Genomic DNA, 13,837 nt, shown 5'->3' with positions numbered 1-13,837 from the left:
CGCAACAATGATGCAAGAATTATGTGATGTCAGATACTGTGTGTGGAGGGGCCCACACACTAATACGCTTGTATTTCAGTGAGCAAGGGGATATACACAAAAATAGCAGTTCTCAGTTAACTTCATCAGGACGTTTTCTAATTTCCAGTCCTGCTACATGATTATTGTTGTTGATGTCTGACCAAAATTCACATGAGTCACTCGTGCAGTTATTTTGGAACACTTTTCCTTCATAATTACCTGAATTTCATCTCGTAGCATGAATTCTAGAAAAAAAAAAAATTGTTGCTGTTCCCAGGGAACTTAATGCTTTTTTTGTTTTAAGTTCATCTATTGTTTTCATTTTTGATTTGTTTTACAGACAGACAAGTACAATAATTAAGATTGGTCCTGGTAGTAAATTAATGTGTATGTCATTCTCTTTTAACTCTCTGATTCATAATCATGGCTCTATTGCTATTTATATCTCCGCGTCAACAATAAATAATTTCATGTTAATTTATTTTCAAGGAAATGGAACTTTTGTGTTCACTGTGAAAGAAATGTGTTAATTCTCCTTGCCAATAAAAAATACTAATGTTGATGTGAGATCTTGTGAACTGTTTTCTAGAAACTATGACACTGAGTTTTTTTTTTTTTTTTTGTAGGAAGAGAAGCAGACTGGTGTGAGCAGCAGTGGTGGTGCTGGCAGCAAGCCACCTGATGTTGGTGGTGGTGGCGATTTCATGGCAGACCTGCATGCAAAATTAGCAATGCGAAGAAAGGTTTGTATTTACTTCAATGTTACCTAGAAAAGAAAAATTCTCTAAGTTTTGTTCATTTACATGTGGAGCAACTGTGACCCATACAACTTCAATCACATTGTGGCCTGTATACCTCTACTTGTACACCTACCCACTGAAATGCACCTCTTGTCACATCTGCTACATTAGGTTCATTATACATCTTTTATTGAGAGCAGCTGCTTGTCTTTGTGGCTTCTACAGGAATTCAGTTACATGCTGGTTGGTATCACCTACAGTAGGAGCTGCAATCATCCAGCCACTCTCACAGCTCGTATCTATACCCAGTTGGAGAATGCTGCGGAAGATGGAGACCTTTTGTTGCCATGCTACTTAATAATGAGCTACCAGCTTGTATGACAAATGAATGCTATTATTTATTTCCCATAAATCTGTGTTTTGAATGTGAAAATTTACAATGTAGTGTGACACGTTATGAACTAATCATCTAAGGTTCTTCATATCATCTGTGGGGAGTAAATGAAAAAAACTAAGCAAGAAATGAATTACAACTTCTGTAACACGGGTGGAATTGTTCTTGAAAAATAGTGAGATGCAAGGCAATAGGTATATTGACCAACAAAGTTTGTTAGACTCTGAGAGATAAGAAAAGACAAAGGTGGTAGGTGACATTAGAAAAACATGCAGGGGCAACGTGAATATGTATAGCTGAAGGCCTTAATGCATTGAGAAGTCTGGTAGAAGTCTTGCCCCAGCAGTGGATGTCAAATAGCTTATGGTAAAGTATGATGTGAGGATATTACTGTCGCAAAAGAAAAACAGTTACATATTGAGGAGCAGAATACATTAAAGTACTCCCAAGAAAGTAGAAATTACTTTGTAAATAATCCTTTTTTCTGTACTATAATGTCAAAAGGATAAATCAGGAAAACTTCCTTTAATAGATGTAAAAAAGAACACTTTCAGTCTGATAGTTTTTACAGCTATCTAAATTGTACAAGAATGCACAAAAAAGTGAAGCCAAAGAAACAGAAAATTACAGCACAATTTCCAAGCTGTCGCCATACAAAAAAATAATAAAATTAGGTTGTAAGTGAGGCTAATGAATTAAATTTGAAAAAAATTAGTAAAGGAGAATTTGATTTCAGAGATTTGGATGCACAAGAATTGTACTTTAGGCTATAGACAAGGTTGCTTATGCAGTTGGTATAATTGTAGGCCTGTTTGAGGCTGCTGACATGGTTGACCACATCTTTACATATTTACAAAGCTGAAGGCACTGGGAGTTACGTGGATAGCTGCTGAGTTCTCAGATTGTATGTGGGAAGCATAGTGTGTTTAAATATAAGAGTCTGCATCTAAAGTCCCAAATATACCGACAAAGTAGTTCCTGAGCTTAGTGTATTAGTACCAATGCTGTTTTAATACAATCAATGACTCAACAAACACAATTATACACAGAGAAAAATTATTTTTCAGATGATATCAATATAATAGTTACAGATAAAATGTCAGACCACCTGGTACAGAAACCAAATAAAACACTATGGGATGTTTACAAATTATCAGTGTCCAATAGAGTGATCTTTAAAATGAAGAAGTCAGACACTTACAGCTCCTTAAAAAGAAGAAAATGGCTTGCCCAAATTGAACACAAATGATAACTTGCAAATTGTGCATAAAACCCAGCATTCTTAGAATTCGGATAATTGAATTAGGTTGAATGAATGCTATTGTTATGCACAATGGAATGCTGAACAGGCAACAAATGACAATCTGAGCAGGACCGCTGGCTCGCCCAAAAGGATAATGACACTGAGGACCGAAAATCCGCACTGGGCAGGAATTAGAACATTGCGAGTGACTTGATCCCGCTGAGATTGATGGGAGTGAAGATGGGCAGCACAATGATGCCGCTACACCGGAATCATCAAAGGTGACAACACAGTGACTTGGTGGGAGGCTTGGCCGCCAAGGATATTTTGCAGGACACCAGGGGCATGTTTACCATGCTAACGTAATTGAGAGACCTGCAATTACCAGAAAGGATGTCTCTTGGTGCCGCCATAAGCTCATGTGGTTTTGCAATTTGGGTAACTTTAGTTAAAGAAGGATCAGACATAGCCATGCCCAAGTCTGAACCTTATGATCAGGAGCTAAATGGTTAATCATGTCCCAAATTACAGAGTCTGATAAGAGGTAGCACATTCGAGGCACTCATGTCACTTGGCTGAGAGGCCCTGAAAATCAGCAATCCAGGCTGCATACAATTGCCGAGCTTCTTGCAGTCTTGGTTAAACTGCCACCGTGCCGCCACCGCATGTATTTGATGACTGAAATACTGCTCGAGTAACTGACAAGACTTGTCAAGGGTGAGTATCTCAGTTGACAACCCCGTATGAACCTGCACTGGGCAACAAGGCAGTCAACTGGATCGATGATACGCCTTACCTGGCAGTGCAGCAAGAACTGGTGCAGGTGATTCTCCCACCTTTCTGTAGACTAATTGAAACCAGCAAACAGCATTGGGGACAGAGAAGAAACTGCCCAATGGGAACCTGACCCCCTGCTGGTAAAGGCAGGGGCATGGAGCAAGTCCGCATTGTGGTTGATCAGCATCTGCATCTGCTCCTGTTGCTGCTGCCACTGCCACTGCCACCGCCACTGCTGTTGTTGTTGTTGCTGCTGCTGCTGCTGCTGCTGCTGTTGGTGCTGCTGCTGCTTGTTCTACTGTAGGCATTACTGTTTTGCAAGCATTGCAGAAATACCAAACCCATTGTAGTCCAAAATTAACACTATGAAAAAGGGGGGGGGGGGGGAGGAGAGAGGGAGAAGAAAAGAGTCACATGAGTAAGGATGTCCTTCATCACCACTTTAGTGTTTGCACGGGTGTAACAATACTGCTAGTCTACACTGTTAGCAAGTTTACTCACTGGCTGACAGTGACTCGATAGCAACCGGGAAACAGAACCCAATGAGGGAAAAGAGGAAAAAAACCATGGGAGTCAATCTGTTAGAAGCCATGTATAGACATGCATGGCAATAACTTTGCATATTACTGGCTAGCAACTAAGCACAGTACACCATCGCTTGGCATGAAGTACGAGCTGAGGTCAGTGGTAGTTGAGCTCAGCATGAGCAGTGGCACGCTCCGCTTACTGCCGCCCACAAGTAAACACTTGCATCAGGATGTCTGCCCAAATTACGTGACACAAGGGACCTGCATAATAGGTTTCTGAACTACTACTCTGCTGCTCTACTCATGCCAGCTCATCTGCCTCCATCACAATGTCTGCTGCTGGGGATATTAAACCACATTTTTTATGATGGCTGGTTATTTATTTTTTGAACTGAAGACATTTCTGCCTATTGTCTGTGAAACATAGAAAAACAAAAAGAAACCCTTTGTCTTCAAAATGTAGCTTATGCTATTTGAAATTTTACCTATAAAAGGTAAACTATACTATTTCCTTTTCAGCCTCTCTACATTGTTCACTGGGTGCAGTAGGGATCTTTTTCACTTCTTCATTTTTTTAGTTGAGAATTTTGCCAATAATGCTGGATTCAAAATTATTATTTTTATTGTATTAGGTTCTTGTCCATAGTCTTATTGGGACATTGTGGTTGAAGGGATACAGTGAATCATGTGGTGGACTGCTGCATGTTGTATGTTGAAAGGAAGCTGGCATGAATGTGTCAGTAAATGAGTCTTTCTAGTAAATATTAAATTTATGGCTTCTATTTTCTATTTTTAAGTTGATGTCTAGGAAATTAACAGTGGAATCCTGTAGCTACATACTGATGCTTATGTAGTATGTCACTGATTCACCTTTTCCAAGAACTTCTGGAGTTGCCTAGTGGAACATTTCCACACACAGATGACATTCATATGTTTATCCATAGTTTTTGTATATGCTGCTTAATGGGTTTTTTAAAAAAATGCATATGTAACTGCATCAAAATTGTTAACAGAGATAATTTTTCTAGTTTGATTCAATTATCAATAGATTAAGAAGTTGACAAGTTTATCTTTGTTTTGTTACCATTTTTGGGATCAATTGTGTACTAGAAAATGGGCATATAACTTGAAATCTAGGTCGTTCAGTAATAATAAAATTAGTAAAACAATGTTAAAAAAGTGTTTCATTTAGTTAATATACTACACAAGGTTTCACCAAGAATCCAAAGTTGAATTGATTTAATAAAAATAAAATTTACATAACATAATAAGGAAACCATTTCTAATTGGAATGGTTGTAAATAATAATAATAATAATAATAATAGGGATTGGGAAGTGCCTGGATAACATCAGGGTCTTCAAAAACACAGGAGAATTCGCAGAAAAATTAATGCAGCACTGGAAGACAGAATTATTTGTCAGAAATGAAAGTTGCGAACTAGACAGTTTTCAGGGGGCTCATTGGCTGTACTGCTGTTTATCATCGCCTTGATCCCACTGTCAACTGTCTTACAGAAGAGAAACCTGGACTGTCAAACAGTAAGAAATTCTCAGAAATTATCCCATGTACTGCACATGGAAGACCTGAAGGTCTGTAGAAAATATGAAACTGAAATCCAGTGGTGACAAATACAATTAGAATCTTCAGCAGTGACATTAGCAAGGAACTCACCTTAGATAAGTGCACCACATTGACATTACATTAGGGCAAAATCTCAGAAAGTGAAGACATCAAAATACCAAATAGGCAAACTGTGAAGTGGCATCAGCCAGAAGCCTACAAATACCTTGGCATTTTGAAGTTGTGCATCATTAAGTAGGTGCATGTAAAACATCTGATCAGAAAAAGAGTACACCGAAAGGGTCAGAAAATTTATGAAAAGCAAACTGAATAGCAGCCATACTATGAAGGCAGTTTATACCAGGGCCATACCTATCATCAGATACACTGTAGGCATCATATGTTGGACACAAAATGAGCTGGATAATCTGACAGTGTATTATTCCAGTTCTTAATAATCTTGTGGAAAAAATTATTTATATCTTTTTTTAATTTTTATATATTGTGTTTGCTTAAAGTTCTGCAAAAATCGTGTGGCAATTAACATTGCTATTATTAACATGTAATTTATGCTCCTCTAGTGTAAGCTGTTGTCCAGAATTTTTTTTTTCCCACATCTGATTAATAAAAATTGCCCAGGTTCTATCTCTGGAATATGTTGATTTCTAACATGCAAGTCGTGGTTGGTAATTTTTTTTAAATGAAAAGTTGAATTCTGTGAAAAATGCATTATGTGCTCATTTTATTTAAATTCATCTGATCTGCATTGTAACAAAATCTTGCACTCCATTTTGAAGCATCAAATTCAGAAACCAGTTGCCAAAGCTAACGTAGGCAGTAGGTTGACATTCTCTGATGATGAACACTCTCCAAACAACCCACTGGTAGTGAAAGCAGACAGTGTTCAGGGCAAAGGCACTTTGACTGTCAAAATGTAATCAGTAAATTGTCAAATTATGTGTATCACCCAGATTTAGTGCCCTCCAGAGAACATCTCATGGTCAGATTATTCTACGAACAGAAACCTGGCTGAAACCTGAGGCAGAAAGCTCTGAGATATGTATCGACTCAAAGAATATATATCTAAAAAACAGATTAGATGCCATAGTAGTGGGTATGTTCGTTGGAGTTGACAAAAATATTCTCTCTACTGAGGCTGAATCCAGTGAAGTTATCTGGTAGCGTGTAACAGGTCTAGATGAAATCAAGTTAATTGCTGGATGGTTTTAATGGGCCCCAATACCGCTCTGACGATTTTGGAATCGTTGACAGAGAGTCTACCGTCAGTAGTGCAGAAATACCCAGATAATGCAATATTATTGTTCGCGTCATGTAAGAAGGTGGCCCAATTTTCAGCAGTTCTGCACATCCCCCTCCACTAGCCACTGGCAGCCAATAATATTAATTCTCTTTCCGAGCCGCTAGCGGAGAGTTACAGCCAGAGAATGAGAATCTCACTTCTACATGTTGCACTGTTGCCGTTCTACATGACAACTGCATTATTCATTCAACTGTAATTTTGTTTTTTGTTTCTTTTTTTTTCCCTTGCAGCAATATAACTTTGTGTGTGTCTCTGTAAATGTTTAAGTGCAATTAAAAAGAAAGCCAGGTGAAGGCAATAAATGTGAAGTGCTTCAGAAGTAGGCGAAGGGGATTATTTACCGCATTTATAACTTTTCAAACGTGAATTTGAAAGCAAGTCTCCTACTGTCAAGATTTGAAAACACAAGAACCAACTCCTGAACCATGTGGTGTCAGCAAGAGAACTGTAAACGAAAGTGTCAAAGCTGTAGCAACTGTAGAAAAAGTTGGTTTCATGTCGCCTGAAAAGCATCAAAATCACAAGGAACCTGTAACATAAATGGATAGTTTTAAAAACAATGTTTTAAAGCGCTCCATGTGAATGATGAATGCTAGACATAACAAAAATGTGTTACAGTTAAACAGGCTTCAGTGGTAAGCACTTTGTCAATATAAAGAATATTAAAAGACATTGGTTCCAGATATGTTGAGATGAGAGTTTTTAGCTCAAAGCGATGGCATAGGTGCAGCACGAGCTATATCCTATGTAAAGATTAACGATACAGGAGGAGGAGGAGGAGGAGATGGTTCAAGAGTGTATTACCTTGATGAAACATGGGTCAGTTAGAATCATTCCAGGAAGATCTGCTGAGAAATGAGTGGTGGTACTGACAGTTTTAAAGTTCTCATAGAATAAGTTCTTGGATAATTATTCTGCATGCTGAATCTTATTCTGCTTTTGTTTCTGAAGATACTCTTGTATTTACATGTAAGAAAAACAGTGACTACCATTCAGAAATGAACACTGTCAATTTTGTGAGGCGATTCACAATTCTTGTCACACCTTGCTACCTTGCTTTGAAGTAGGTCATTGCCAGCTATAATTCAACTGTTACAGAGAAAACATAAAGTACAAACACTAGAAAATCAGATATTTTCCATGGCTTGAAGATAAAAATATTAAGCACAGCATAATCCAGACTCGTACTAATCTCCTGTAGCTCATTAATTTATACTTGACTTCTTTGCACGTGAATGGGGGTCACACAGTTTTGCATTTACCCACGTGTCACTGTCAGCATAGTTCCATAGAATTAATATGGACAAAAGGTTTTAAGGCTATGTGGGAGAAATAAACAAAACATTCAAGATAACATATACTGAGTTGCTTGTGCACGAGGCAACAGACAATATACGAACTGTAGCGTGGGCACAGTCTGTGCAGCATGCTTAAAAACTTCAGAAAGTAGAAACTTGACAGGCAAGTGATGATGGATATAAGCCTTGAACCTATCGTTGTAAGTTTACAATTAGCTTGTCCAGAAATCCTCAAATAGAAGTGACGATGGTATTATGGTGTAGACTTTGGAACAAAGTAATAATATTTCTTTGTTTTAAAGATTTGTAATTTAAAAAAATGTGTTTGTCAACATATCAGTTGCGTACATAATAATGAGAACTTCCTAGCCTTTTTGATTAGTACTTCATATGTTTTCAATTATGCAGACCATAATGTTAAACATATTGCTCAAGGAGGAGTTAAGTTTCTCCCATGTTGTACACTCTAATAACACACAAGAATGCAATTGGATAAATTCATCAGAAGTCTGATATTTCCACATGTAAACCTCTGTCATTTTTGAGGTACGAACTGGATAAGGCTCTAAAATGACAGTAACTGTTACTTGTCGAGATATCAGTGGTTTTCGATGTTACCAGTCACCATTCTCTTGAGTTATTCGCAGCTGATGGTTAATTGTTTGCTTGTTGAATGGATCATAAATGCGGTCTGTCGCTGTAATGTCGAACACATTTGTTTACACTCATAATGCCCATTAACAGCGAAAAACATGACAACTTACTGACCATTTTTATGATAGTCTTTTTTATACCACTAATTCTATTTTACACGCAGTGATTACATGGAACTATAGTTAAACACACACACACACACACACACACACATACACACACACACACATTTTTAAAAGTTCTATTGAGTAGAAGCAGTTGCCAAGAAAAAAAAAAAAAAAAAAAAAAAAAAAAAAAAAAAAAAAACCGGTTTGTGCTTGAAGATAATTTTGTTGTGTATTAAATTTTTACTAACAATGCAGTTAAAATTGCAATAAATGATCATTATTGCAAGCAGTTTCAATGGCCTTGTCATTAGACAATTGTAATTTTGAGAGAAATTCTAATTCACATCTTCACAAAGCTGTGTCAGCTGTTCTCGCCCCATGACATCACACAGAGTAAATCTGTGGAACACTGGTCACAACGTCGTCAAAATATCAATTAATATTTCTCTCATGACAATTGATGGAAATTGGTTTTAATATTTATTATTCCCCTCATAGACTTGATCGTGTAATATGTACAATGTATATACATTATACAATGTACCGTAGGCAAACAAGCCCAACTGTTGTCTGCAGCAGCACAGTTCGACAACGTGGGCTTGTTTGCCCACTTTCTGCTGCCACGTATGCACAGTTCTCATCCCCACCCCCGCTTCCTTCCTGCTCCTACTCTATGCACAGAAGGGCCTTCCTAGGTGGTGATGCGGGCTTTAGTTGGAGGTGACTTTAGCATACCGAGTATAGACTGGGACGTCTATGGGTTTATTGCAGGGGATACAGATAGACAAGTCTTTCAAAGTTATTTTGAACATAGTTTTCCACTAGCCATTGTGAGCAGCTAGTTAAACAGCCCACATGCAATGTAAATACTTCAGACTTAAGTAGCTACAAACAGGCCTGATCTAATTGGTGTCAGTATAGGTAAAGGGACCAGTGACCATGATGTCATCATAGCGACATTGGTTACTAAAGGTAATACATCACTCAAGAAGGCTAGGAGAGTATTTCTACTAGAAAGGCAGATAGACTGTAGTTAGTATATCAATTAGGCAGTGGATTGACATCATTTAATTTCAGTACAATGTATGTTCAGGAATTATGGGTAAAGTTTAAATAGATCATAAATCATACACTGGAGAAGTATGTACCAAGTAAGTGGATTAAGAACGGAAAAGATCCACTGTGGTTTAACAACAAAATTTGAAAAATGCTGTTTCACTCTCAATTCAAAGGAAAACCTGCAAATGATGACAGGCAGAGGTTGACAGAAATCTGTAAGTCTGTAAAAAGCTCAATGTGTGAAGCTTATGACTACCACCATCATACCTTAGCAGTAAATCTTGCCGAGAACCCGAGAAAATTCTGGTCCTATGAAAAATTGCTAAGTGGGAGTAAGGTTTTTGACCATCACACAGACTCCTATATGGAGAATAACCATCACTGGTATAGAGAAATAACTGAAAGTTGAAAGCAAGTAAGTCATCAGGTCCTGGTGGAATCCCAATTCGGTTTTACAAAGAGTACTCTACAGCACTAGTCCCTTACTTAGCTTGCATTTATTGTGAATCTGTCACCCAGCGCAGTGTCCCAAGTAACAGGGAAAAAGTGCAGGTGACTGACATACATAATAAGGGCAAAAGAACCTTTACATAGGTTTGCTGTAGAATCCTTTAACATATTCTCAGTTCTAATATATTGAATTTCCTTGAGGGAAAAGCTACTGTCCACAAATCAGAACGGTTTTAGAAAGCATTGCTTGTGCGAAACTGTTTGCCCTTTTCTCACACAAGATCTGGCGAACCATGGATGAAGGGCAACAGGCGGATTCCATATTTTTAGATTTTTGTAAAGCATTTAACATAGTGCCACAGTGCCGGCGGTTAATGAAGGTACAAGCATAAAGAATGGGTTCCCAGGTATGTGAGTGGCTCAAAGACTTCTTAAGTAGCAGAACCCAGTATATTGTCCTTGATGGCAAGTGTTCACCGGAGACAAGGTTATCATCAGAAATGATCCAGAAAAATGTTATAGAACTGCTGTTATTTTCTGTATACATAAATTATCTGGCAGACAGGGTAAGCAGTAGTCTGTGGCTGTTTACTGATGATGCTGAGGTTTACGGGAAGGTATCTGTAGAAAAATGTAAGTTCATGCAGATGAGTAGGGGGGACAAAAACCATAATGTTAGAGTGCAGTATTGGTAGCATGCTGCTCGACACATTCATGTCGATTAAATATCTGGGCATAATGTTGCAAAGCAATATGAAATGGAATGAGCATGTAGGGATTGTAGTAGGGAAGGCAAGTTGTTGACTTTAGTTTATCGGGAGAATCTTAGGAAAGTGTGATTCATTTGTAAAGGAGATCACATATTGGACATTAATGTGAGCCTTTGTTGAATACTGTTAGTGTTTGGGATCTACACCAGGTTGGATTGAAAGAAGACATCTAATCAATTTAGATGCAGGCTGCCAGACTTGTTACTGGTAGATTCGAACACCACGCAAATGTTACAAAGATGCTTTGGGAGCTCGAACAGGAATTGCTGGAGGGAAGACAATGTTCTTTTCGAAGAGCGCTGTTGATAAAATATAGAGAACCTGTATTCGAGGCTGACTGCAGATTGATTCTATTGCCGCCAGTGGACATTTCCCTTAAGGGACATGAAGATAAGATTAGAGAGATTACGGCTCGTATGGAGGCATACAGTCTGTCTTTCTTCTCTTGCTCTGTTTGTAAATTGAACAGGAAAGGTTATGACTGATAGTTGTACAACGTACCCTCTGCCACACACCATACAGTGGCTTGCAGAGTATGTATGTAGATGTAGAAAACCTTACTACATGTGAACTGTTACTATCGTAATACCGCTGCCGTCCTGCTGCTGCTCCTCCTCCTGCTCCTGCTGCTGCTGCTGCTGCTGCTGCTGCTGCTGCTGCTCCTCGTACTACTACTACTACTACTACTACTACTAATAATAATAATAATAATAATAATAATAATAATAATAATAATAATAATAATAATAATAATAATAATACTATGAAGTTGAAGCCTTGGCAACATAAACTGCCGATAAGACAGTGAAACAGCCAGAAGATATGGTTGAAAGTCAGTTTAGCTTCATACACATACACACTCATGGTGGCTATGTAAATGATTAGAGTCACAATTCTCTGGGACAGATAGAACAGCCACTATAGTGGATTAGTATTGTCCATGTTTTACGTAATCACTGTGAAGGACACAGAGATGCTGTGCACTTATGGGTGATATCTACTAACACCCAACAGACATTGAAAATACCTTATTATGGGTCTCCATTTGGCTGGCTGGTCAAATCGTGCAATATCCAGATTTTTGGAGCATTTGGTTGTGACAGTGGCTCAATCTTGGACTGCATGGGAATGCGAGGGCAGGCATACTCGTCGTCAGTGTTCAGGTTGACCAAGTCTGACCACCACAATGGGGGATCACCATATTGTGCACCAAGTACATCACATCCCTATTGAATCTGCACTTACCAACTGAGAACAAATAATTAACTCCCTGAAATATTCTCTCCCATCTTGCACCACCATTCAGAGATTAGTAGTAGTTTGAAAAAGGAATTACTGACCCACGCATAGGCTACCATTAACATCACTATACAAATGGCGGCATTTGGGTTGGTGTCGTGAGGTGGGAAGTATGGACTGCAGATGAATCACACTACCCTGGACAATCATCATCATTTAGTATGGCAGCAGCTGGGGAGAAGTCCAATTCTTCCAATGTTTTGGAGGTGCACAACAATGTTACTCGTGGCATAATGGTGTGGGGAGCCATCAGGTATGACTCAGGTCACGGCTGGTAGTGATTCAAGAAAGTCTGACGGCAAAGCAGTACGTAACGCCGCAGACATTCGCATCCTCTCGTGTTACCTCTCCTGCAAGAGTAACTTGGTGCCACTTCTCAACAGCGCAGGACTCATTACACACGGAATGTGTCTCGGTGAACTGTCAGTGTGATGTTGAGGTATTCCTATGCAAGATCCCTATATCTGTCCCCGCCAGAAAACATCGGAGACCAGCTCAGATGTCAACTTCATGCCAAAGCCCAGTATATCAAGGACCAGTTACAATAATTGTTGGCCAGCTTGCTTCCGGAGAGGATACAACAGCTTTATGACATCATTCCCACCTGATTCAGTGCATACATCCAGGCCAGGAGGAGTGTGCCATCATACTGATAAGTTCTTCGTAAATTTGACTCTATTTTGTAATCACTGAAGTAACATCACATACCCTCTAAGTCTGTAGAGTTTCAATTTGTTTCCTTCTCCCCTTGTGGGTGCTACACTGTTTTTGTGAGACAGTGTATCGTAACAATGTCAACACCCTTAAGCATTATTATAATTTACGTTATATGTTAATTACAGTGAAAAAAGGTTAATATATAAAATTTCACATGTGATACAGAGGTCAGCAGAGCACAAAGACATTTTTTAAACAACAAATCTTTTGCAAAACGTAGAGACTGAGTGACAAATTCCACATTATCAGAACCTTTAACAATGAATATTATAATATGCAAATTGGTGCTTAATTATTTTAATTACAACAATTTTACAAAGGGTAAATGCTGATGTTATATTACTTGGAACAACCAATCATGTCAAACATTATTTTCTACTGAACTGATTCCAATTTCAGTAATTAGTCATAACATTACACAGTGTTTTTCTAGAGTTTTCTATTCATTAACTTTAGAAAAGTGAACCAATTTCTTTTTGGAGTAGTAATTATTGTTTTAACAAAATGAGAATGTGCATTAAGTTAAAGTCCAAGCTCAATACTGTGAATGAATTAGTATAACTTCAAACAATGGAAAATCCAGGATGGACTGTATAACTTATTTGCACGACGTTGTTACTCCAAATAGTGTTAGACAGAGAATAATAACTGTCAAAGAGCTAAACGTAGATGTAAGTATAAGATTAGCTTTGAGACTGGGCGCGATGAGTAGATATTAGTGAAGAATGGTTTAAGGCAGAAACACGCCATTATCAACACCTCACTGGTGGTGAGATAACAAAATAAAAGATACAATATCTTGAGTAATAAGCTAAATATTGTGTATCATGATGATTTTTAAATCACATTTTTCTTGTACTACAGTAGATTAATCTTGGTCTGCTACAACAGGAAAACA

At 38.2% G+C, this 13,837-nt stretch overlaps 1 protein-coding gene across 1 annotated transcript in view; it reads left to right on the top strand.

The window, feature by feature from the left end:
- The window catches only part of LOC126297730 (WASH complex subunit 1-like), a 69,945-nt gene that overhangs the window by 53,881 nt on the left and 2,227 nt on the right, over positions 1-13,837 (top strand). The window contains exon 8 of the mRNA XM_049988871.1: positions 648-764. Coding sequence (XP_049844828.1) covers positions 648-764 — 117 coding nt within the window. The remainder of the gene's footprint in view (positions 1-647; positions 765-13,837) is intronic.

The sequence above is a fragment of the Schistocerca gregaria genome, chromosome X (assembly GCF_023897955.1).
Source record: "Schistocerca gregaria isolate iqSchGreg1 chromosome X, iqSchGreg1.2, whole genome shotgun sequence".
Taxonomy (NCBI): Eukaryota; Metazoa; Arthropoda; class Insecta; order Orthoptera; family Acrididae; genus Schistocerca; species Schistocerca gregaria.
The sequence above is the reverse complement of the archived record's forward strand: the minus strand, read 5'-3'. Positions and strand labels throughout refer to the sequence as shown.